The sequence below is a fragment of the Strongylocentrotus purpuratus genome, unplaced genomic scaffold (assembly GCF_000002235.5).
Source record: "Strongylocentrotus purpuratus isolate Spur 01 unplaced genomic scaffold, Spur_5.0 spur5_scaffold_12, whole genome shotgun sequence".
In the NCBI taxonomy this organism is placed as follows: domain Eukaryota; kingdom Metazoa; phylum Echinodermata; class Echinoidea; order Camarodonta; family Strongylocentrotidae; genus Strongylocentrotus; species Strongylocentrotus purpuratus.
Window position 1 is genome coordinate 27,535,111 of NW_022145597.1, and position 25,205 is coordinate 27,560,315.

At 38.9% G+C, this 25,205-nt stretch overlaps 3 protein-coding genes and 2 long non-coding RNA genes across 5 annotated transcripts; 2 read left to right on the forward strand and 3 right to left on the reverse strand.

The window, feature by feature from the left end:
• The first annotated feature begins 760 nt into the window (after positions 1–760).
• LOC577151 (tubulin polymerization-promoting protein family member 2) lies at positions 761–18,640 on the forward strand. The gene is made up of 4 exons (XM_777399.5): positions 761–928; positions 13,963–14,174; positions 15,038–15,188; positions 16,289–18,640. Exons 2-4 carry the CDS (start codon positions 14,005–14,007, stop codon positions 16,481–16,483), a joined length of 516 nt encoding a protein of 171 aa, XP_782492.2. The 5' UTR covers positions 761–928; positions 13,963–14,004; the 3' UTR covers positions 16,484–18,640.
• On the reverse strand, positions 1,902–2,690 carry LOC115922746. Its single transcript, XR_004063592.1, has 2 exons — positions 2,333–2,690; positions 1,902–1,995 (listed from the first exon to the last, which is right to left on the reverse strand). It is a non-coding gene; the product is annotated as an uncharacterized LOC115922746 (long non-coding RNA).
• On the reverse strand, positions 3,599–9,346 carry LOC100892663. The gene has a single exon (XM_003729423.2). It carries the CDS (start codon positions 9,344–9,346, stop codon positions 3,599–3,601), a length of 5,748 nt encoding a protein of 1,915 aa, XP_003729471.2.
• LOC115922745 lies at positions 9,432–10,033 on the reverse strand. The gene is made up of 2 exons (XR_004063591.1): positions 9,863–10,033; positions 9,432–9,525 (listed from the first exon to the last, which is right to left on the reverse strand). It is a non-coding gene; the product is annotated as an uncharacterized LOC115922745 (long non-coding RNA).
• A 628-nt stretch (positions 18,641–19,268) lies between the features above and the next one.
• On the forward strand, positions 19,269–23,223 carry LOC577213 (uncharacterized protein CFAP97D1). The gene is made up of 5 exons (XM_777458.5): positions 19,269–19,579; positions 20,273–20,353; positions 21,100–21,218; positions 21,784–22,006; positions 22,422–23,223. Exons 1-5 carry the CDS (start codon positions 19,487–19,489, stop codon positions 22,653–22,655), a joined length of 750 nt encoding a protein of 249 aa, XP_782551.2. The 5' UTR covers positions 19,269–19,486; the 3' UTR covers positions 22,656–23,223.
• The last annotated feature ends 1,982 nt before the right edge of the window (positions 23,224–25,205 follow it).

Here is a 25,205-nt window from a genome sequence, read left to right on the forward strand (position 1 = left end):
GGGGGGTAGGGGGGGGGGGGGTAAGGAACACTTTTTTCCCTTCCAGTTCGTGAGAAAATATTAGGCGCCAAATCAGTCGGCGAATAAGCGCGGGGGGGGGGGGTATCAGCACTATTTTTTAAAAACTTAACACCCACCCCTCCGCCCCGCCCCCCCCCCCCCTAGAGCCAGGGAGAGGAGGCCCGTCTTCTTCTTCTTTCCTACAAAAAAAGTTAAATTAACCTGCTTTTTGGGCGGGCACGGAAGGGGGCCCGAACCCCGGGCCACCCTAGATCCGCCACTGCCCTATACCCCCCCAAAAACAAAAACAAAAACATATCGCGACGCCCCCTGCTGTGCAAGTTGCCTCTTACTTTTCTCAGTATATATTATCTATTACTATCAACAATACATAGCGCTTAGAGACTTCGGTGGTAAGCGCTTTATAAGCACCGTTTTTATTATTATTCATTATTATCATAATCATCTACACTTTCCTGGTCTCTCCAACAACAACAACAACACGTCTCTCTAGCAGATGTACTGTTACGCATGAATTATTGTCTAGGTCAGCGCAAACTGGTCTGATAATGTAGACTAGCATCTCCCTGTCTGTGATGAATGGGGTTCTATTATTATCCTGTATCTCTCGATATCGATCGCGCGTATTCCTTCTCTCTCTGGCTGCTGTACATTATAATCGCTGATTGGGTGCTTCATTTGCTTTGGACAATACATAGTGGATATCAAGTAAGAAATCAGCCATCCAGGGATACGAGGCTTACGAGCGTCTCTTTTTATCGGAAGCAAGAAGAGTGTGATATAGGAAAGGATTCATTTGGATTCTACATGAGCTTGGCATTGGTTGTGTACTGGATATAGCAGTGAGCATAACCGTAAGCATCCAATATTTCACTCCGGGCGATACCTGGCCTCATTATCTTGCCTGGTATGTATAATGTTTTCATTTTCGGTTTCTGTGTGTGCCTGAATCAGGTATAATACTGCGATGCTATGCATCATTTTAGGAGTTTGCATGTGCATGTATATTACGCGATGTATTATGAATGTTGTTTAAATGTTTTACTATGCAAAATATCATTATTTGTAGGAAGAGCAGAGAAAGGAAGGGAGAGAGAGAGAGAGAGAGAGAGAGAGAGAGAAGGGGTGATATATACACTGTCGCTCATAAAGGTTGAATATATTTTTTTATCCCAATTTTTGGAATTATTAAAAAAATAATTTAAAAATAATAGATCTAGATAATAGTATACATTCTCAGATTTTATTGAATAATAATTTGCCAATGTGTGTTTTGCGGGACTGCTAAAGCATGTGTATGCTACTATGCTTTTCAACTAGGGGACCTACCCCCTCAAGTCATAAATGACAGTAATGAGGATTTATGCCCCACAAAAGGGCACTAATATAGCACATCGACACGGTTTTCATCCTGGGGCCTCACAGTTACGAGGCCATTGCTTTGTCACTGAACCATGACTGTCCGCAGCTGGGGCTAGGGTTGGGGGCAGTTTCCATAAAAAAAGAAAAGAAAATGTAATAAATTTTCAATAATTTATTGCATTTTAACCCGGTTCCCAACATAAAAAACCTTCTGTGTGCCCATGCCTTGAGCCATAATGCATGGCCGTCCAGAGGATTTTTTTTAATGTTGGGGACCGGGGTAAAATGCAATAAATTATTGAAAATTTATTACATTTTCTGTTTTTTGTTTAATTAATGGAAACTGCCCCCTACCCTAGCCCCCGCTGCGTACAGTCATGGTTCAGTGACAAAACAATGGCCTCGTAACTGTGAGGCCCCAGGATCAAAACCGTGTCGATGTGCTATATTAGTGCCCTTTCGTGGGGCATTAATCCTCATTGTAACTGCAGCCAATCAATAACGACAAGTTAACAAGGTTTTTACGGGAGTGTTCTTTTATTCTTTGGTAGGAGCGTAGCTTCCTTTCTTTGACTCCTTTCTTTTAACTCTGTTCTTTTCACTCCGTGAAAACTGTGAGAAAACAAACAACAAAAAATGGGCATTAATTAAAATGCAATAATAATTACAGGTTCCTTATCCATGTAATAATTACAGGTTCCTTAATACAAATTTGGGCGTGACCCATAGGCATTATACCAAACCTTGCCATTTACTTAACTTTACTATTTCTTTGTGTTTCCTGAATAGTCTTCACACTTCTATAAATTAATACAACTTAAGTTCTTATACACAGATTCATCAACATAAATTCTTATACATGGGCACCTGCCTCAAAGTTATGGCATAAATATCATAATTATACACATATTTCCCACAACTGAAACACTGCAAGCTAATAAGTACTGACCTTCTTGCCTCCTTTTAGTCAATTAACTTGTCTGCAGCTAAGAATATGTTGCAATTAATCATCGATTTCTCATTGTTCTTCATTGATCATTGTTTGACTTTGAAACTCTGTCTATAAAAGTCTGTCGCCGAAGATGGCGCTCTAACCTTTTTGTCAACTAAATCAAATACACTTACATGGCTCCTTTAAATTAGTACAACTAATTTACCATAATAAACTATTTGACATAGTATACCTGCGATAATTCTTACGTGTTCTACAGAACTAACATTTCTAACTTTGTATGTATACAAAGCACATCTAGAAGTAAATGTAATGCATCTAGCTGTACTCATTAGCTTCAATCTATAAGTTTAACTGGTTTTACAACTTAATGTTCAATTCTAATCCTTCTATAACAGACGTTCAGAGATCAAGAATCTAAACTAATGCATAAATTTGACTCTGTAACCAAAACACCATCCATGTATTGTATAGTAATACATGACTTCAAATTTTGTTTCAAATTAGTCTCAGCCCTTAATCTTAAAAATTATTTTATGCATGTATAATTTTTGTTAAATAACATTAACTCCTTACACATAGATATGATTTAATGAGCATCAACCTTATGTCTACAATTCATTTTGCAAACAAATGAAATGTCACAAGGTTGCAAGTCTGACTTCGACCCTAGTAAGTTTACACTGAAATGAATAATCTTAAATATAGTCTCACTTGACTCTTAGATGTAGTTTTCATCTCAGACACAGATATACCTTTACTAACGAGGGAATAGTTTTATATTCCAAGTTGACCTTTTCAAAAAATAAAGCATGTTTAACCTTAAACATTTCAATTTAGTCTTACATCCAGACTCTAGCATTATGATCAAACCAGTATACATATACATAAAACAAAGCGGCATTTAGAAAATTGAAGGTATTCTCCCTTTCAGACTTTAGAATTTTGGTTGAAATCACATTTATCAAACACAATGTCTGCGAAAATTCAAATTATTTTCAAGTTCAGACACAATAAACAATATCAAATGATAACATAAATTAGTCTTAATTCAGACCCCTTGGCTCCTTGTTATCCAATGCCAGGCTCAATCTCTAGACATGGCGATTTGGACATAAGAATTATTACTTTAGGTTAATTGAGTTAAACCCCCTAGCCTCATGGCTCCTTGTCAATCAAGTTCAACCTCCTAGCCTCGTGGCTCCTTGTCAACCAAGTTCAACCCCCTAGCCTTGTGGCTCCTTGTCAACCAAGTTCAACCCCCTAGCCTTGTGGCTCCTTGTCAGGGAATTTCCCCTGGTCTTCGTGCGCAACTAACAAGATAAGCTTATGTATTGGTCGTTCGAAATAACGTTGTTGGAAGATTCGCTTCCCGCGACTGTTTATCTTGGGGTCACCCATCACCAATTTAACCTTACGCACATGATTGTCCGAGGATGGGTAAACATCAACTACTCTGGCTAGCGTCCATTGGTTTCTTGGATTGTCGTCTTTCATTATTACGACATCACCTATACGGGTTTCACGCTGTGGGCAAGTCCATTTCTGACGTGATTGGAGACTCTGGAGAAACTCTCGCTTCCAACGCTTCCAGAATTCGTTCGCGAGATGCTGAACTCTCCTCCATCTTTTCCTAGAGTACAAGTCCTCTCGTTGGAAGTGTCCTGGAGGCGGCAACAGCACGTTGGTTTTCATCGTCAGAAGATGATTCGGTGTCAGGGGCTCAGGATGTGTAGGGTCATTCAAATTGTCGACAGTCAGAGGTCTGCTATTTACGATAGCTGCTGCTTCGTTCATGAGGGTGCGCAGGGACTCATCATCAAGCTGCTGTCCAGCTTCATACAGCAATGTTTCTAGCACACGACGTATACTGCGTATTTGTCTTTCCCATACACCTCCCATGTGACTAGCCGAAGGGACATTGAATTTGAAGTGAATATAATCACAGTCGTTCCTCAGAAGAAATTCCTGAATCTTGTCCTGGTGTGTATTACTACCTTCTCTTAGCTCAGCTTCAGCCCCGATGAAGTTAGTGCCTCTATCTGAACGAAGCTGGCGCACAGGACCTCTAATGGATAGGAATCGTCGAAGAGCGTTGATGAAAGAGTCGGTTGTCATCGAATTTAGTGTCTCAATGTGCACAGCCCTAGAAGCCATACAACTGAAGAGGAGGCCGTACCTTTTCAGTTCCTTTCGGCCTTCTTTGATTACCCATGGACCAAACACGTCCATACAGCTGTATGTGAAGGGTGGTGTAGGCTCAACTCTGTCCTTAGGCAGGTTTGACATCTTCTGCCATTGAGATTCGCCACGTAGCCTACGACATGTGACACACTTCCTTATGAGTCTAGAGACTGTTGAGCTCCCAGATAAGACCCAGAAGCCGCTGGACCTCAGTTGGTTGATGGTCATACCTCGTCCCTGGTGAGCTGTCTGAATGTGACAATGTCGTATTATCAACTCTGTAATATGGTGGTCCTGAGGTATAATAGCTGGATGCTTACTTTCATAGGAACCTTCAGCACAACTCAGGCGTCCACCTACTCTCAGTATCCCATCAGCGTCGATGAAAGGGTCAAGACGATGAAAGCGACTATACCCTTGCTGCTTACGCCTGTGTCTCTTGTTTGCATTCATCTCACTACCTTTACCAGACTGGTTCTGTATAGCTGTCAGTTCATTACTGAATGCATCTCTCTGTACGGTCTTCAGGATTTCACATTGTGCTTTGTTGAGTTCCTTTGTAGTAAGCTTCTGTAGCTCACCATGGAATGAAGTCTTTCCAGTGGTGGATGACTTGCTCAGACCTCGCTCTCGACATCGCCTTCTCAAATGCGCCTTCAGTCTCATGCAGTTTGCTACTGCCCTTTTAGCTCTGTGCCAAGAGGAAAATCTGTCCAAACGATCGATCTCAAAGGTACAAGGCTTAGAGTGACCATGTACAACGTTTGCATGAGCTTTCTTCACTTCTGGATCATCCAACTTCACATCAAACTTATCACCTTGAATGAACTTCTCTGCGTTGCTCTCCCACAGGAACTTTGGGCCAGTAAACCAAGAGGAAGACAGGAGTTGGTTGACTGTAGCTCCTCGAGAAGCAATATCAGCTGGGTTATCCTGTGTACCCACATGTCTCCATTGTGAGGGGGAAGAGTGTTGTCTAATCTGATGCACACGGTTGGCAACAAAGACATGAAAGCGCTTCGAGTCGTTACTAACGTAGCCCATTACTACATTGCTGTCCGTCCAATAGAACTCTTCAGTGTCTGAGGGTACAAACTCTCTCTGAAGAAATGCACTGACTCTAACTGAAACAACTGCAGCTGTCAGCTCCAGACGTGGTACAGTGATTGGTTTGAGAGGTACAACTCTGGCCTTCCCCATCAGGAGTGTACAATGCACCTTTCCTTCATCATTAGTCAGCCTTAGATATGTGCACTCGCCATAACCAGTAGTACTGGCATCAGAAAAGTGATGAAGTTGCGTTGTCTTTACTTCTCCGAAATGTGCAGGCTTGTAGCATCTTTGTATGGAGATTGAGTCCAGATTATGCAAATCAGCTCTCCATTTCTCCCAGCTGCTTCTCTGTTCATCAGGCAGTTGATCATCCCAGTCTACTGCTTTCCTGCATAGTTCTTGCAAGATCTGTTTTCCTCGCAGTACAACTGGCGCCAGCAGACCCAATGGATCGTAGATTGACATAACTGTGGCTAAGACTCCTCTTCTCGTCAGGGGTTTGTCATGTAGAGTGAGCCTGAACTTAAGTGTGTCGGACTCAACACACCATAGAACTCCCAGAGCCTTTTCCATGGGTGAATCAACTCCCATAAGATCCGTCTTGGAGACTCCCTTCGCTCTATCAGGCTCCGGAACAGATTCCATTACTTCTCTGCTGTTAGATATGAACTTGTGTAGATGCAGTCCACTTTTCTTACACAGTTGTCTTGTTCTCGAAACTAGGTCGATAGCGTCCTTTGTAGAAGGAACGGATTTCAATCCATCGTCCACATAGAAATCCCGATGAATGAAGTCCTTCACATCATTTCCAAATTCGTCTGCGTGATCAGTAGCTGTCTGCTTCAAGCAAAAATTGGAGCAGCCTGGGGAGGAAGATGCGCCAAACAAATGGACAGTCATACGCAGCTCAATGGGTTCTCGAAGAATATCTCCGTCTTTCCACCACAAATATCTCAAGTAGTCACGGTGGTCTTCTCTCACCTTGAATTGGTGAAACATTTCCTTTATGTCGCAACTGAATGCAATCTCGTCTCTCCTGAATCTGCAGAGTACGCCTACGAGAGCATTTGTCAGGTCTGGTCCAGTGAGAAGATAATCGTTAAGGGATTCCCCCTTGTACTGAGCACTGCAGTCGTATACGACCCGAAGTTTGTTGGGCTGTATAACACCGTGGTGGGGAATATACCAGACTGGACTATCAGCTGTCTTGATTTCTGGTGCTAACTCTGCGTACCCTTTCTCTAAGAGTGCTTCCATCTTCTCTGTGTATCTACGGTGGTAGTTTGAATCTCTTTCAAACTTTCGTTTGAGATGTTGTAGTCTCTTGTCTGCCATATACCTGTTGTTTGGCAGATCTGGTTCCTTTTCCTTGAAGGGAAGTGGAGTTTCGTAATGTCCGTCTTCTGTTAAGCGAACATTATTCTTCATGATGTTCATGAATCTTACATCATTATGTGAGGAAGGTTCGCTGTTGTCTCTTAGGTCCGAGAAGTCTGCTTCCATTATCCTCAGCACCGATGAAGGACTTATCTCTTCCTTGATGGTGACGTTGTGTGAGAACATCACCTTTTCCTTGGTTGCAGTTTTGCTTTCAGTCAGCTCAGGGAGTATCTCACAGGTGATCAATCGATGACTGAACCCTATTCTGTCGTCGGGGCTGACAGCAAACTCCTTCTGACTTGATATACCCACAACACACCAACCTAGATCTGTCTTCATCCCAAAGGGTCCATCATCATCATCAGGAGAAAGAATTATGCTGCGAGGAATTAGAGCACGTGCACAATCATATCCGATCAGCAATCCTACCTCACAGTCTTGTAGTGGTAGCAGTTCCTCTGCAATTTCAGTCAGGTGAGGAAAGGACATAGCCACTTCAGGCACTGGAATATACTCCCTATTTGCGGGCATGATGTCTCGTGTATAGACTGCAGGGAGATCAATCATCTTCATACTGTTGTGAGCACGAACCGTGAGTCCTTGAATTTTCTCACTAGGGATCCTCTCATCCTTCTTGGACATAGTAGAAAGAAGAAGATTCACCTTTGAACCTTGTAGATTCATGGCTTCCTTGGTAGATTCCAGCAAGAATGTGGTGTCCGACTGAGTATCCAATAATGCATATATCAGCCTTTCATCAAATCTGCCCTTCTGTGATATCCAGACTGGAACAACTGCTGAACACTTTACAGCCTGTTTCTTCAAGGTCATGTGGTTTACTGTTGTGTGAGAACTCGATGACCGGAGTTCTTCTGTTGCGTTAGAACTCTCATGATCAGACGATTGGATCTCCATTCTCTCATCATCTCTCTCTTGTACTTGATTACTCCGATTCCAGTCTTCATGAAGAGAAGTGGGATGTCGCCGTTTGCAGACACTGCATGTGTCTCTCCTTCTGCATTCTCTTGATGTGTGTCCTCTTATGAGACAACCATAACACAGTCCATTGTCTCGTACGTAGGTCTTTCGCTCCTTCAAAGTCATTGAAAGGAACCTTTTACAAACTCCTAGTTGGTGGTTTTCCTTACAGAGCACACATACATACTCCTGCTTCTTTCCCTTTCTTGGATGCTGAGGGCGTTGATCTGTCGAGGCATACATGGATGTTGCGCCCGGAATCGTCCGCTGCTCGTCTACCTTCAGCTCCTTTACACTATACAAAGAGGTAATTGGGTCGCATGCGATATTGGCCTCCTCCTCAATGAAGTCACTGAACTCATGAAATGATGGGAAATTTCCATGAGTTTTCTTCCAATGAGCAACTTTCCTACCCCAACTCACAATCAGGTGGTCTGGGAGTTTAGCCAAGATCTTCCTATTTTCCCTCTCATCATTCAATTGAGCCAGATTTCCGATGGTTGTCATTGCTGTACAGCACTGTTTCACAAAGTCAGACAGCATTCGAAGACCTTGGCCATCTCTGTTGCTGATTCTGGGCCAAGAGTCCAATTTATCCCTGTAGGCGCTAGACAGGACAAAGGGATCTCCGTACCTCCTTTCTAGGGCCATCTTCGCAGCAGCATAAGAGTTGGTATCACCTAGCAATGCGTATCCTTGTACCAGTTGCAAGGGTTGGCCCTTTATGTACTTCAGAAGATAATAGAACTTATCTGCTGCGTTTATCTCTCTTCTTTCTATTAGGAGGTCGTAGCTTCTTTTCCAAGTTGGATATTGGAGGGGACTTCCATCGAACTGAGTGGGCTCTGGAGGGGGCAGGTGACTTATCCTCATCTGGTCCACTAAACTCGCTGCTAACGAGTTTCCCGTTTCAATGTCCTGAGCTCTTGGGTTAATCTTCTCCATCGTAGGTGGGTCATCTTTTGGTTCGGCGTTGACCCACTCTTCACAATCATTCTGTCGTTTTGGAGAAGGTTTAGAGGAGTGTCTGGATGACGTCGATTGGGTTACAGAGCCTCCTTGTAGAACCTTCACTCTTTCGTGGGTTTGTTTCATCAGCTCTGCATGCTGCTCCTCCACCTCTTCAATCTTGTCGAAGCTGTCATCATGCAATTTTAAGGACACCTTAATCTTGCTGAGAGAATCCTGAACTACCGTTGCCTTGTCCATAGCAGCTTGGACTTCATCTCTCTGTTGCTTGATGACCAATACGAGTTCTTCATCACTTAAAGCAGCTCTCAACTTATTGGCCGCTTGACGCCAACCTCTTAATGAATAACGAAACTCCAGTTCACGTTGGTCGTTTTGGTGCTGGAGTCCAAGTTCGGTTGGCTTCGGGTCGGATCTCGTTCGCTTAGCCTCTTCTTCCTCTGGCATCTTGTCGACAGTGAACAGTAACCAATCTTAGAGCCAGAAGTTTTCACTGTAACTGCAGCCAATCAATAACGACAAGTTAACAAGGTTTTTACGGGAGTGTTCTTTTATTCTTTGGTAGGAGCGTAGCTTCCTTTCTTTGACTCCTTTCTTTTAACTCTGTTCTTTTCACTCCGTGAAAACTGTGAGAAAACAAACAACAAAAAATGGGCATTAATTAAAATGCAATAATAATTACAGGTTCCTTATCCATGTAATAATTACAGGTTCCTTAATACAAATTTGGGCGTGACCCATAGGCATTATACCAAACCTTGCCATTTACTTAACTTTACTATTTCTTTGTGTTTCCTGAATAGTCTTCACACTTCTATAAATTAATACAACTTAAGTTCTTATACACAGATTCATCAACATAAATTCTTATACATGGGCACCTGCCTCAAAGTTATGGCATAAATATCATAATTATACACATATTTCCCACAACTGAAACACTGCAAGCTAATAAGTACTGACCTTCTTGCCTCCTTTTAGTCAATTAACTTGTCTGCAGCTAAGAATATGTTGCAATTAATCATCGATTTCTCATTGTTCTTCATTGATCATTGTTTGACTTTGAAACTCTGTCTATAAAAGTCTGTCGCCGAAGATGGCGCTCTAACCTTTTTGTCAACTAAATCAAATACACTTACACTCATTACTGTCATTTATGACTTGAGGGGGTAGGTCCCCTAGTTAATAAGCATAGTAGCATACACATGCTTTAGCAGTCCCGCAAAACACACATTGGCAATTATTATTCAATAAAATCTGAGAATGTATACTATTATCTAGATCTATTATTTTTAAATAATTTTTAAAATAATTCCATAAATTGGGATAAACTAAAATATTCCACCTTTATGAGCGACAGTGTTTAGAGAGAGATTGAGAGGATAAGATGTTAACGTAGAGAGAGAGAGAGAGAGAGAGAAATGAACGGGTGAAAATATCTTATATTTTTATCGAAAATAAGGGTAGGCCTATTATAAAGTTGATCATTAATGTATTATCCAAATGGCATGAATGAAGGCCACAATGCATTGTTATGCCGTTATGTTAATGAAGGCTATTAATATGATAACGCACCAAGGTTATTTATTCAAGAACAATTATTATGCGGGTAATTTTCATCTAATCTCTTGCTTCATAATCATGCTTAGCTCAAACAAAAATGACGATTGTCGCCGCGTTGTGTGAAGCGCCCATGCAAGGATTTTTTTGAATAAGCAATGCTTTTCACCAGAATCTTCTTTGTAAAAACGACTTTTACAAATCTCAGCCATGCAAATCTGCCACTGTGTTGTAAGATCACTTTCAGATTAGGAGAAGTGTATTCTTTAATGAGTATTTTACATTGAATGGAACGTCTAAACTCAGTAAGCATGGCTGAGATTTGTAACAGTTGTTTTTACAAAGAAGATTCGGGTGAATAGCAGTGCTTATTCAAACAAATATTCGCATCAATTTGAATCACAATCATTATTTTTCGCTTAATCCCTTTTAATGACCTTGTTTACTTTCTCGTTTGCAAGGGGAGAAGAAGATATGTCACGTTAAAGACATCATAAAGATCAGTGTTGTATGCGTATATATTATATACACAGGCCCCGCGGAACGTTTATCAAAGTGGGGGGGGGGGGGGGGGCTAAAGTATTTACGATCGGGTAGAGGGTAGCGAGCGTAAATTGGTGTGGGGGGGGGGGGGTTCAGGGGTTTTAGGCATTTAATTACGGTCAGAGAAGCACAAATATTTTGATGCCGCATTTGTGTCACTGGCAGGTCAGGGGGGGGGGGGGGGGGCGTTTTTTATTTAATTTTTTAAGGTAAAATTTACGTTACTATCCTATTTTTTTACCGCTTTGGGAGGCTAGGGGGGGGGGGGGGCGGTAGAATCGGCCCGTGGATCCGCGCCTGTCCAAAATAGCACACACACAATATCGCCTCGCCGCTACGCGTCTCAGTAAAGGAAGAATGTAAAGGTTGCTCCGAATACTGAGGAGGAAATAATGTGCAGAATGGGAAAAAATCGAGAGAATGTCATCACGGGATGAAAGTCAGTAACAGCTATTTAGCTTGTAAATTTGTAAAAAGGAAAATGCTGATTAAAGTGATAATGATGAAATAGCAAATAATTGAGGAGTATCATAGGTACCAATTCAATGGATATTTGTATAAAAAAGAGCCCCCGTCAGTACTAAAAGAGCCCCCGTGAGAAGGCTCACGGGGGCTCTTTTTTTTGGGAAGAGCCCCCGTGGACACAAAATTAATTTGAGCCCTGCTTGTATGATAATGAAAATGATAATAACATGATGATAATATTTTACATTTATATAGAGCATTACCTGAATACTATACAATGTACTTTACATTTCGACATTTTGATATATTGCTCTTTGTCAGACATGCACGGTTATAAATGCTGAGCAGAACGAGAATTTCCATCGGGTGATATTGAATTGGTGCATTATTTAATTAGCTCGAAGTCTACACCATTCACTCAAGCCGTTGCTTAGAAACCACACGCTAAACTCGTAGCATAGTCTCAGTCATGCACGTTTGTTTAGTTTATGATAGAAAAGCCCCTGTGGTGCCATCTATCAGGGGACCTATTATAAAAAATAAAAATTCAGGAACGCTGAGAATCAGAGTCTATATTAGCGCATTATCAGTATCACTCTAACGTTATCAAACATATTATCAATAGTCTGGCTTCCATACTATGTCATTGATGGTCTTGATCATTCCAGTATATTAAAGCAGATACAGTAAATGTCCATATTAAACGACATAGTCACAGTAGGGGGAGTCAGCTTTGACTTGGTAAAGAGGCTCCATGATTTTTGCGTTAATACGTCCTTCAGTCTGCAAGCCAGGCTAGTTAATCAATTTGATCAAACTCCGTAAACTTGACATGGCACATGCACCATGGAAATCTTTTTTTTTTATTCCAAATTTTCAGGCAAATTTATTAGCGATAAATTTAAGCATAATCAGATGAAAAGTTTCAACGTCAATCTCTCTCTCTCTCTCTCTCTCTCTCTCTCTCTTTCGCTCTCTCCCCGGTCATTCTTGGCATTGGGATCTCCTTATGAACTTGTTTTTTTTTACCCAGAGTTATTAAACTTGTACCTTCGAGTCGTTTGCTTCAATCCATTGTCGAAAGGGATCACACTCAGCATGCACAGAAAAATAAACTGTCCGCGGCCACGCCACCTATCACTGTTTACGAGAAGGTTGCCTAGCAACCATAGATGCTCGGTGGTCTCGGCAGAAGCTTGAGCAGACCCAAGCTACATAGAAATAGAGATGTGAGCTTGACAGCCGGCAGCTTGTGACAAAGAAGGATTTGCAGTGCCTTAAAATACGATGATAGAATCGAATTTATTTATAGCAGAATGTATATTACGGATACTCAACATGTTCTCAATCTTAAACACAGAAAAGGTTAAAAGGCCTACACATACCTTATGTCTAGATGATACTTTGTTTGCATTTTGTACAGCCCTGCCCCCACCCCATTGCCCTCACCTTCCTGATACTTCAACCCTTGAGGCACAACATAATTATATGTAACAGTGTTTATATGCATTATGTGTAAATTACACTATATCTTTATAATATGTAGACACACACACTGGGCGACTCCCCCCCCCCCCCCCCCCCGCACTGGAGATTTTTTAATTTTTTTAAATATATTTTTTTCAAATATTATATATATAATTTTTTTTTTTTTTTTTTTTTTTTTTTGGGGGGGGGGGGGGGGTCGCTTTTTCACTTAATCAAAAATACATACCACCTTCCGTCCGGGTAATACCCCCTGTTTATCTTTCTGGATACGCCACTGAAAAGTGGGTGGGGAGGGTTCATTGTTTTAAGGGTTTAAGAAGGTGGACAATTGACTCTTTTCTAAATCATAAATGTATGTCTTCTCGTATTATTATTGTTGTTGTTTTTTGTCTTTGTTATTGTTGAAACTTTGTATGCTAAAATGAATTACTTGCGCTGACAATGCGTGAGATTATCATTCATATAGGCGCAGGATAAAATCAGGAAGATACTTTATATTTATTTATTTATTTTGTGTTCTTTATACAGGATAGTCTCTTCAGTAGATATAAACTGCTTTGTAAGAGAGCCCTATACAACCTTTAAAGGTAAAGACCAGTATTGGAAACGCCCCAATTTCAAAAAATGAAATGGAAGCTCTCATTACCAATCATGTGAAAGAATATGTTTTGACTAATACATGATGATAAAAAAATTGCCGGGAAACCGCCTACTTACTCATATATTTGGTAAATTTGTTTCTCTCATGGACTGTGAGAGATATAGGGTAGTCCCATATACATCTTTCTGTGTATAGTGCTTGTAACTTTACGAAGAATGGGCCAAATTTCTTATCATTTTGATGATTCCAGAACCTTGCAGATGCTAGATGATCAACCTTTTCTGATCGATTCCACAACGTTTCTTTCACAACGCAATCGCATGACCATAACTGGTCTTTACCTTTAATGATTCTCTCTCTCTCTCTCTCTTTCTCTCTCTCTCTTCTCTCTCTGCTCTCTCTTTAGTTTCATCGTTTACATAACTTGTCCTAAGACCGAAAGAACAAAATGTCTGACGGCCAGCTTCAAGATGTCTTCAAGTCTTTCTGCGCCTTCGGTGCTGGGAGCAAGGATGCCGCGCCTGTCATGGATAACTCCAAGTGGGGCAAGATGTTCAGAGACCTTAAGCTTTACGACAAGAAATTCACCAGCACCGATACAGACATCATCTTTAACAGGTATGGAGCATACAGAGGCGTACTCAGGATTATGTACTCAGGGGTGGGGGGGGGGGGGGAAGGGGTACGGTAACGCAATTGAGGGTTGACATATATTTTGTCTGTGGAAAAAAACAATCTTGTCAAGTCAGTGCTAATACAGTGTCTGTCTCTCTGTATACAAGTCATAAGACATGCCATATCACTAAGGGGGGGGGGGGGCGGCTGTGCCCTCTTGAATTCACAACTTGGGGGCATGTGGACTTAGCCTAGTGGCGTATCCAAATATTGATTTAAAAGGAATGTATCCCCATTGCATTGTACCCTAGACATGATAACATTTGGCATGGATCAAAATAATTATATGCTACCATAAAATGATCACGTGTATAAAACCCTACACCCTTAAGTAATCATGGTATGATGAAGATGATGAAAATGATTATGATAATGATGATGATAATAATACCGGTAATCATAAGAATAGTAATGACACGACTGCTACTACCACCACCACTACTACCACCACCACTACTACCACTACTACTACTACTACTACTACTACTACTACTACTACTACTACTACTACTACTACCACTACTACTATTACTACTACTACTACTACTACTACTACTACTACTACTACTACTACCACTTCTACTATTACTACTGCTACTACTACTACTACTACTACTACTACTATTACTACTACTAATACTACTACTAGCACTACTACTACGTCTACTACTACTACTACTACTACTACTGCTACTACTACTGCCACTACCACTCCTACTTCTGTTACTACCACTACTATAACTACTACTTTTAATTAATACCAATAATAAGATGATTATGTTCTTATCTTCCCCTTATCCCCTTAGACCTGAGGTCAAATCTAAGACTGATCGTAAGATCAACTTTGCCCAGTTTAAAAAGGCTCTGGAATTATGTGCCGAGAAGAAGTACGGGAGCAAAGACGACGTCCAAAAGCTGATTGAGAAGATCTGCGCAGGCAAAGGACCTGGTACATCGGTAAGCACTTTTTTGCTAAAAAGGGGGTGTCGCAATTTTTTTTTTTGAATGGGGGGGGGGGGGCGAGAGATGTTGGAACAAATTTGATGACTAGTTTGGACAAATTTCCAATAGTTTTTTTTTTTTTTTTTTTTTTTTGGGGGGGGGGGTATCTTACATAATGGTTTAGTGCCATTTTCTATGAGTATTATTTTGTCAAAGATCGAGGTTCAGAGTTAGGGCTGCTAGTCGATTGTAGGTTAGTTTTAAGTTTCCACTTTATATATATATATGTGTGTATTTGTAGGGCTTGTATGGTTTTTTGTTCGTTTCTGTTGTTATACGAGTTTTCTTTGGGGCAAAATAAGTTTATGTAATTTCAAATCTTTATTATGTTCATCACAATTTGTTTAATTAGTTTGGGGGAGATATCTCGGCAAACTCATTTATTTGGGTTTTTATAACTTCCCTTTTTCCATTATTGTTTAATATTTTAATGTACTTATGTATATTCTAGTGAAAGATTTTGCATGTTATTTACAGTTTTGTTTGTAATGTGATTTTTGTGGGAAGGAATAAACTTAATTGAACTTAATTGAATTGAAGTTTAGGGTTAGGGTTTAGTGTGATAACGAGATTGTCGAGAAAAAAAAACATCCAACAGCAGACACTTTTTGGGGGAGTGGGGCGATCATACGCATGCTTCTTCAACATTTTCTAAGGGCTTTATTCGTCGAAGATGGTGATTTAGGACTAGGGTTATAAGTTATTGAATTTTAGGTTCAGATTTGGTGTTAGGATTAGAGTTGGGTTAGGGCTGGGGTTAAGATGAAGTGTTTTCCGGGGTTGAAGATGGGAATTGGGTTAGTATGAATATTTGACCGCGGGTCAGTCATTTGTCGCCTGAGAATATGTGTCATAGAAAAATAAGGATTTGCCAAAGTGGGCATCACACACTCAAAAATGAATGGGGGAAGGCTCATTTTGCTGACTCGTTTGCCGACATTTTTTTATCGACAGCTTTTAAAAAGAAAGAAAATGATTTTAAGAAACATAGATGTTTATGAAAACAGAATGAAGCAACAAATATCCAAATTTTTAATATTGTTTTATTGATACAGGGTGCCACAAAAGCGTCGAAAGCCGGAGGAGTTGATCGGCTTACCGATAGTTCCAAATATACAGGTTCACACAAGGAGCGATTCGATGAGAGTGGCAAAGGCAAGGGCCTGGACGGAAGAAAGGACTTCGACGCAAAGGCCGCAGAGGGCTACGTCGGCGGTTACAAAGGCAAAGATACATACGACAAAAAATAGATTATAGAAATAACTCACTTTTTTTTTCTCTCTGTCTTTTCATTTCGTGATGTTTGAGAGACATCCATTTCATTGTTTGGTGTTATTTGAAAGTTTCATATTGATGAATAGTTTGTTAGTGGTTATAAAGTACAAGGTACACACGACAAGAAGTATAGATGATAATTTAATTCACCAGTTGTTTTTTTTCTCTCTTTTTTATTCCTTGATGCTTGAGAGAGAGTTATTTCATGTTCTGTGAAAGAGAAAAAAAAAGAAAAAGATACGACAAGAAGTAGGTAATAAAATAAGGCTTTTAAAATCTTTTTAATTTTTTTGTTAGCTGTTTGAAAAACAACTATTTGATTGTTTTGCGTGTTTTTCGGTTATTGAAGGTTTCATGTTAATAACTAATCGTACATGTGTGTCTTGTTCATGTCAGATTGATATGAAATCAGCAACAACAAACAAACAAATAAACAAAAACAAGAAGAATGAAAACTATTTTAAATTGAAAGAAAAAATGTTACTGCCTTAAAATGAACAAGACGGGATTTTTACAGGAAAATGCTGAAAAGAACCGCAGTGGCCTATGTAGTATAAAGGGGTTACGACGTATGCCCCCTCCCGAAGGCCCCAAACAAAAATGAATACATCTTTCAGGGAACCTTCGGCTTATTGGGATCGCCCAGTTTCCAGACATATTCCATCTTGGACCGGGGAGGAAACCGCCCACTTCTTTTCACTTTAAAAAAAATATATATGCCACTGCTAAATTATTTTAAAAATCATCATCATTTATTTTATCTACGCCAGTCTCAAATCACACCAAAGCTGAATAATTAGTACACATGCCAATGAATAAACATTACTTGTTGCAATATTTAATAGATACAAACGTACTCTCTATCCCTCCATTGATTACAAAACAAATAGTATTAAACTAGGCTTATTTGTGCTGTATTACGATGTTTTATTATGGCTGTCCATCTCAGCATTATATTGGGCCTATACCAAATATACTTCCACATGTGTGTAGCAAATCAATGAATCATCTTCTGATACATACTCTTTGAAAAATATATTAACAATTTAACTTTTCGCTTTCAAGACAACAATCTGTGTAATTGTTATTTTTCATAACATTGTTGGTGTGTACCAATTAAAGGTATATTTTTATGTGAAATCTTAGATTGCAGAATAGGATATGGTGTAACAACATGACTTATAATCATCTGGATTGCAGATATATAGTGCAACAACATGCGATCACATTCATATTTCGGGTATTTTTATGCAAAAGAGCTTAGGTTTTTGACATTGTCACTATATAATCTGTATGTATTATATACTGTAAGTTGGAAAAGTTTTCATCATCAGCATTAGCACACGTTATGTTCATAGATGCAGTTAAATTCTACAGAAACTTCTTATTTTATGTAAAATATAAAACATAAAATGGCTCAGCGCAAGAAAAGCAAATAGAAAGAACCTAAGCCCAAAGCAAGACAAATGAGTCGAGTTCTTTTTTCAAACGCACTTATATTGTAAACTTCAGAAGTATTTCTGTACTTGTCATCACCTTTCAACACCTAGATGCCTATTAGTAATTAAATAGTCCAGTGCTCATTATATTATATATATATAATTATATAACTTTGTAAGAGGCTGAAAGGACAAAGCAGCATAATAATATTCTTAGCAGGAAGATCAAACGAAAATAATAATAATAGATTGACATCATGATAAAAAACGTAATTATAGTTTGTTTCAGTTCATTATTATGATATTTATGGCGTAGGTTGTACGAAAAAATATAGAAAATTTGCCTCATATCTTTGCTCATCAGATGTTAGTGCGTCTAAATTTGAAGCTCCCCGAAGAACATGAAGAAAAAAAAAATTAACCAGGCGAATTTCGTATCGATTTCGATTGACACTTTTCATATATCATGCCAAATTTCATCTAGTCTTTCGTAGGTTTTTCTTACTTCCATTTTGCTCTTAAAGATGTTTTATACGATCTGTATTTTAGTGACATTATATTTGTGCGTGTGCGTGCGTGTTTTTGAAAATCTGCATGTTGGTATATAGGTTAAATTTGAAATTATGATAATTATTATAAAAGACATTCCTATGCTAGATTATAATCTTTAATAAATATATGTATCACTACAAATTTGATTTTATGTTGCCTCTTTTAATTCATCTTTGATTGTCACAGTCAAGCAAAGAACGAAGAATGATGAGAAAAAGGGATAGGAGGGAAGGAGAGAGGGAGGGAGTGAGAGAGACAGAAAGGGAGGGAGAGAGAGAGAGAGAGAGAGGGGGGGGGGGGGGAGAATACAGTCTTTGGTCCACTGAGGGTTATGATTCTAACCTCGGTCTGAAAAAAAGAGCAATCAATATACCGCATCAGCTATAAACAAGGATTTCTTGTAAACCTGAATTCGTATGAAAATCAAATGCGTTAAACCCTTAAATACATGTAACTATCAAGAAAACAAAATATTCCTGTAGGCACGATGATTAGGCCTATACGCACAATTTTTGGATCGCACCGGCAATTATTTCCTCCTCTGCCTCCAATTAAACATTCTGCCACTCAATCAATTACCCACTTTCCCTGTAAATGATATAATCAGTCAGGCGATCAGCGGCGCGTATCTGTAATAAATAAACACTCCCGCGAACTGACAGTGTTGTTGCTATGGCTACGCCGTACGGACAGGTGTCTGTCACTTGTGCGCATGCGTCGTACCATTGAGTAATTGCTTAGCGACCTAGCCAGCGTGTGTGTATGCGTGTTATTTGTTATGACCCGTGCACAATCGCCTGCATAATCGCCTGCATATTATTTAGAGGTCATTTCGGCATATTGAACTCAACTCCACGCACAACATAGGAAGAAACGCTGAAAATAATTGATTTTCGTATTATTTCTGTACAAGTAACCAGGACAGGGAGGTCATCTTCTACTTCTTCTAGAATTTATTCGGAATATCTGTTTCATTATCAACGCAATATGCACAAATCGTACCAGTCTATTTTACCGAGCCACAACCGACTGCTACAGCAGAGGTGGGATCAGAAATATTACGATGAACACAGACAGAAGGTATGTTATGCATGTAGTCGAAATAGTGAGCAAAATGCATGGGCAAAACAAAATGATAGGTTGTATTATTTTAAGCAAATTGTGCTAGTTCTTCAAGGCATTTATTGTCTATGTGAATGATGGAAACTACAATATTGAGGGAAATTGTAAACTCATATAATAAGAATTAAGTTCATGAACATGCAATGAAGATATTTTTGAAAATAATTAATGACTGATCATGATATGAAAAGATGAAAAATTATTTTCCAAAAGTAAGACACTGATGTTTATTGGAACATACAAATATACCATTTCTAAAATTTAATTAGCTTATTTTGTAAATTTAACTTTGTAATATTTGTGATTGCGTAAATTCTTGATCACAGTGCACAGTATAAAAATTAGAGAAGTTGTTGCAGTAGTAGGCCGAAAAAGGCGAAAAGTCAGTCTTTTTTGTTCAGGGATATGTTAATTCCGCATAGACTATACGTTAGGCTTCACCGACCCAGGAGAGCTTTAAATATTAAATGTTTAAAAAGTCCTCAAAGCATGCAGACAGATATTTCTGTCTACTGTCACAGGACATATTTCTTCAAGTAGACTACTGATTTGTTCCCATGTTCTCATGACGGTCTTGTTTGAATGAATGTAGAATTGATGTAGATCTGTTTGAATTCAAATGTTCTGATTCTCTTTTTGTCATTTTTCCAGGTTAAAGAAGCTAGACCAATGGTCGACACCAAACCGCCAACAACATATGTCCATCTTCATCTTAAACTCAAGAAATTACAGGTAAGAGAAGAAGGTACTATCTTAATTTCAGAATATAAAGCTGGAATAATAATTCTTCTACATTGCATCCATCCTAAATGTACATACAGATCGACAAACAACTGCAAATGCAACCTAAAACAAAATACCATAATGTAGCAGCCATTAAGTTCCTTATCATATAAAAGAGTGATGTTTAGACGAGAACTTATATGCAAGACAAATGTCAAGATATTTTAGGCATCCAGAACTAAAAACTATTTTGATCCCGATGAATAAGTAAACTGTCCCTGTTCTTTAACAACTGCATAGAGCCTTTCATACAGAGCATAATTTTTTGTTTATATACCAGGGGCAAATTGTGTTTTGTAAAATGTTTAAACCTATAGTTCAAAGATATGATTTCCACGGTATCGATGTAAGCAAGTTGCTCAGTATCTAAGATTTTAAGAAGGTTTATCTAATGCATTGTTTATCATATACTTAACAATGAATAACAATAGCAATTCAGTCATTTAAATCAAACAAGGAAAAAAAAGAAATTAATTATGGAAGCAAATATTTAATTGTTTTTATCTGACATTAACTGAATATACAACTAAAAAAATGCCTTCTCTACACATGTGACAAAATCAAAACCAACAGCAATTTACTCACACAAAAAGGATGCAAAGGGGGAAATAAGTTTGTTGTACTTTAAGCCCAATATCAGTTCAAGTCTAATCAAGCTGGATACTTATTAACTTTCATTTTCTTTTGTTTTCCAGTTGGAGGAGGAGCGTTTAGCTGTGATTGAGAGAGATAACAGAATCCTCCTGGAGAAGATGTCTGTCATCATGAGAACGAGAGGAAGAGTAGATAACAGGAATAATTACATTCATAGAAGGTAATATTCACCAAAACGTTTATTTATTCAGAAAGAATCAGAATACTATATAACAAAAAATTGTAAGGTATGTTCAGCTCTTCAGTATGTCCATCATTCATTCGTAGAAATGTCATTTTTGTACGAGTAGATACAGATTCAAGTAGTTTAAATTTACAATTGTGTTCTCAAAGTTATCAGAGTGACATCTAGACACCCCATCAATCTTCATGCACAATGAATTATTCTCATTTCTTAATATGATTGATTGGTGAAGAAAAAATATTCTTTTAAACAAAAATTTCCAGTTTAAATAAATCATGGAAAGCTGTGAAAATAAAACCACATCTTCTATATTTGAATCAAATTTTGTGCTGTGCTTTCCTCAGTTATGTTTACTATGTTTTGTTTTTACGGTTCAAATTAATATATAAACTGTAAAGTTATAAAAAGCATAGGTAAAAAAAAAAAATGGGTATTAAACACAACAAAGATCGAGGTCACTTTTATCATGATCCAATGAACAACTTTCATTAGAAACATGAATACTAATGTGGAAGTTTTTTCACCTGTCCCTCCTTTGCAGTCTCAACCGTGAGAAGCGTCAACGAGAGCTGCTCCGGGTGACCAGGGAGAACCAGGAGATACTCCGGAGGATCCTGGCGAGGGAGCCAGAATACAACCATCTGGAGTGGGACAGACAGTGGGAGGAGAATGAGCAGTTCATGGATAACATTGCCAGGTACCCCAGGAACTGGTGGGAGCTGGAGCAGGAGGAGATACAGAAGCGCAAGGAGGAGCAGAGAGAGGTCAGTTTACTTGCCTATATGCGCGTCTCCTCTTCTTTAAAGTGACTCTGTAACATTGCCTCAGATTCTGAAACATAATCCTGGATTTAGCTCATGCTGCAATCATAATTATAAACCTTTAGGTCAGTCAGGAATCCCATGACTTTTATTGGTACAATTGGTGGGATCTGGACTCACTGAGCAGGAGAAGCAGAGACACAGCTATAGAGGAGCTCAGTCAAACCTTAAATCAATTTCCATAGTTATAGGCTCTGAAATCTAATGATCTTATTTATTCTATAACTTGTGTTATAAGAGTAACCTGGTGATAATTGCTCACATTTGTTCATCTCTGCACAGTAGACAAAATTTACCTATTTCTTTATACAATTGACCATGAAATATTCACTAAAATTACCACGCTTCTCTTTTGCAGATGAAAAAGAAAGAAAAATCAGATTTGGATGAAGAGGAGAACCCTAGGAAGAAACCAGTGAAGAAGCAAACGGAGGAGGACGAGCAGGAGGAGGAGGACAAGGAGGAAGACAAGGAGGAAAAGGAGGAGGAAAAAGAAGAGGAAATCGCCCAAGAAGAACAAAATGATATACAAGAAGAGGAAAAAGAAGAGAAGGAACCAGAAGAGAAGGAAGCAGAGCAGATGGCAGAATGAAAGTCACCTTCAGAGCAATCAAGGTCACCTTCAGCAACCTGCAAGTCACTTTCACAACCCTTGTAGTAGGTAACCTGCAGTTATCTTTAAGAACGTTGTTATATCAGGCAGGAACTGATAATTTCTATTGTTATTCTCCACCATTACAGTATGCCGACTATGCTTTTGAAGGAAGAGTTCGCGAAGGAAGAAAGATGATGTACATTCCGAAAAGTGGCAGTGCCACAGAGCATTTTGGGATGTTATGGTCACAGCTTTCACAAGATAAATGTAGTGTGAGCTCTTGTACAAGTACAAATCATTACTCTAGAGCCAAAAGGGCATTGAATGGGTTTGGAATGATAAGATGACATCATTTGTTGACAGCCAGAAGGCTGTTAACTCATATAATTTTACATTGAGTTTAAGTCCTTTCGGGCTGTCAACAGATAAAAAGCATTTTCAAAATGAATATCATATGGATATATTAGATGTGTGCTCTTGTATTATCTCTAATTTATTACTGTAGCTATCAAAATTGTCTGAACATCAGGTCTGGGGAGATATGTCTCAAATCCATACTAGTGTAGAGAAGTGAATACATGCAGCAAATCGCAAAGAAAAACATTGGGTATTTTTCTGTAATGATGATTGTTGCAAGTAATCACCCCTACATCTATAATGGAAACATTGCCTGTCATAGCAGCAACATTTGGGATATAGAAATGATAGAGCAAATATTATCTCTTTGTAATATTGAGGGTGTTCACTGTTCACCCACATACTTTAACACAAAGTCAACACATATCTGGCCCTGAACAGACAATATAATAAGTTATGATTCACTCTAGAAATTATGTAAGAGAAGGAAGATAGATTTCAGATAGAAATTTTCTTGAAATGTTTTACAATGTGATCAACACCATCAGGTAGCTATTTATGCAGAAAGTTTCTTCCAGCTTATTCCGTCGATATTCTTGTTAAAAACATGCATGCAAAAGTTTGTTCTGAAATCTGCCGTGATATCTGTTGTCCAGTGTCAGTCTACGAATTGTTGGTTAAATATATATTATACATACTTGGTTAATTGATAAAGAATATTGACCGTTTGAAGCCAGAACGGCAATTATAGAGTTTATGCTTTTATAGCTCCAAACAGATGATATATATATATATATATATATATATATATATATATATATATATAAGAATGTAATCATTAGATTTGTTATCTATTTTGACCATTTTCTACTTACTTTCTTATGAAGCACACTAGGGGCCCATTTCATATAACTTGTTATTGTAACGGCGACAATATAGGAAGTAAAAGTCCCAAAATATAGCCCCGTTGTATGTTGAAGGTTAGTTGTTAGGGATGGCCGAGATTCGGGGAGAATAAACACTCGAGAGGCAGGAATTACAGTTGAAGAGTTTATTACAGCAAACCCAAACACATTTACAAGGATGGATAAAAGAGAATGTCTTGCGAATCAGAGAGGCAAAATAATGCAGCAGGCGTTAGAACAGGCTAAAAAGATAGACTAACATGACTGGAGACCATTTCTGAACTGGTTGGCTCTCTATCCCATTCGTAAAGTACTCTCGCTTCAAACACTGTGATGACAGGCTTGTCACACTAACTGACACAATTAACTCTCGACAGCTCACTAGTTTCACTCTTCACTGACAGATTCTTCGCTCCTAACTGCCTAAGATACGAATGCAGTCTGTCTTATATACCCTTCGAGAGAGATGGAGAAAGACCAGTCATGTAGGTCACAAGTATCGCGCTGCGGAGTATTTAGGAGAAGGGCGTCATTGAGCACATAAATAGAGAGCTCAAAGTCATATTGAGAGAGAGGATACAAGGACAGGAGAAAGTCAAGACAAGAAGCAAGCTGAAAGGGCTGAAGGACAGTGCAAGGTTGAAATGAGAGTTTCGGGTAAACAAGAGAGAAGGGAAAGAGCGAGAGCTCTGAAAGTCAGGCAAAGTCAAAGTGAGAAGGGACAGAGTGAAAGTTCTGAAAGTCAGGCAAAGTCAAAGTGAGAAGGGAGAGAATGAAAGTTCTGAAAGTGAATGCAAGGTCAAAGTGAGGAGAGAATAGAACTCCGCTGTATGCAAAGCAATTGGGATCGAGCTGGCTGGATTTGTAATAGCGTTATTATAGCAAGACATCCTTAACACAGACTGGTACAATAATCATGGATAGTTGTAAAGTAGACTAAAGCATGGAATAAAATATATACATAATATTACATCAAATATCTTAACCAAACTGCGTGACACTATCCTCCCCCTACGGAAGATATCGCTGTCCCCAGCGATGAAAAGGAGAATGAAGGAAAAATAACAAGAAGAACAGAAGAGAAGGATAAGAAAGGGATAGGAAAGAAAAGCAAAAGCAACAGTAAAATCATGATAAATAAAGCAAATATCGAAAAACGAATACGCAACAGATGCGCCAGTATAGTAAAATGTAGGATAAATACAAATGTCCTTATAGTTGAACTCTACCAACAGACGCAATGATACAAAAGCATAACTTAACATCTATAGTACAACAAACAAGT

Coding starts and splice junctions, on each gene's coding strand:
- LOC577213 (XM_777458.5), top strand. CDS start 19,487: ATGCACAAATCGTACCAGTCTATTTTACCGAGCCACAACCGACTGCTA. Junction 20,354..21,099: donor TTAAACTCAAGAAATTACAG/GTAAGAGAAGAA, acceptor TTTGTTTTCCAG/TTGGAGGAGGAGCGTTTAGC. Junction 21,219..21,783: donor AATAATTACATTCATAGAAG/GTAATATTCACC, acceptor CCTCCTTTGCAG/TCTCAACCGTGAGAAGCGTC.
- LOC100892663 (XM_003729423.2), bottom strand. CDS start 9,346: ATGCCAGAGGAAGAAGAGGCTAAGCGAACGAGATCCGACCCGAAGCCA.
- LOC577151 (XM_777399.5), top strand. CDS start 14,005: ATGTCTGACGGCCAGCTTCAAGATGTCTTCAAGTCTTTCTGCGCCTTC. Junction 14,175..15,037: donor ACAGACATCATCTTTAACAG/GTATGGAGCATA, acceptor TTATCCCCTTAG/ACCTGAGGTCAAATCTAAGA. Junction 15,189..16,288: donor GCAAAGGACCTGGTACATCG/GTAAGCACTTTT, acceptor TTATTGATACAG/GGTGCCACAAAAGCGTCGAA.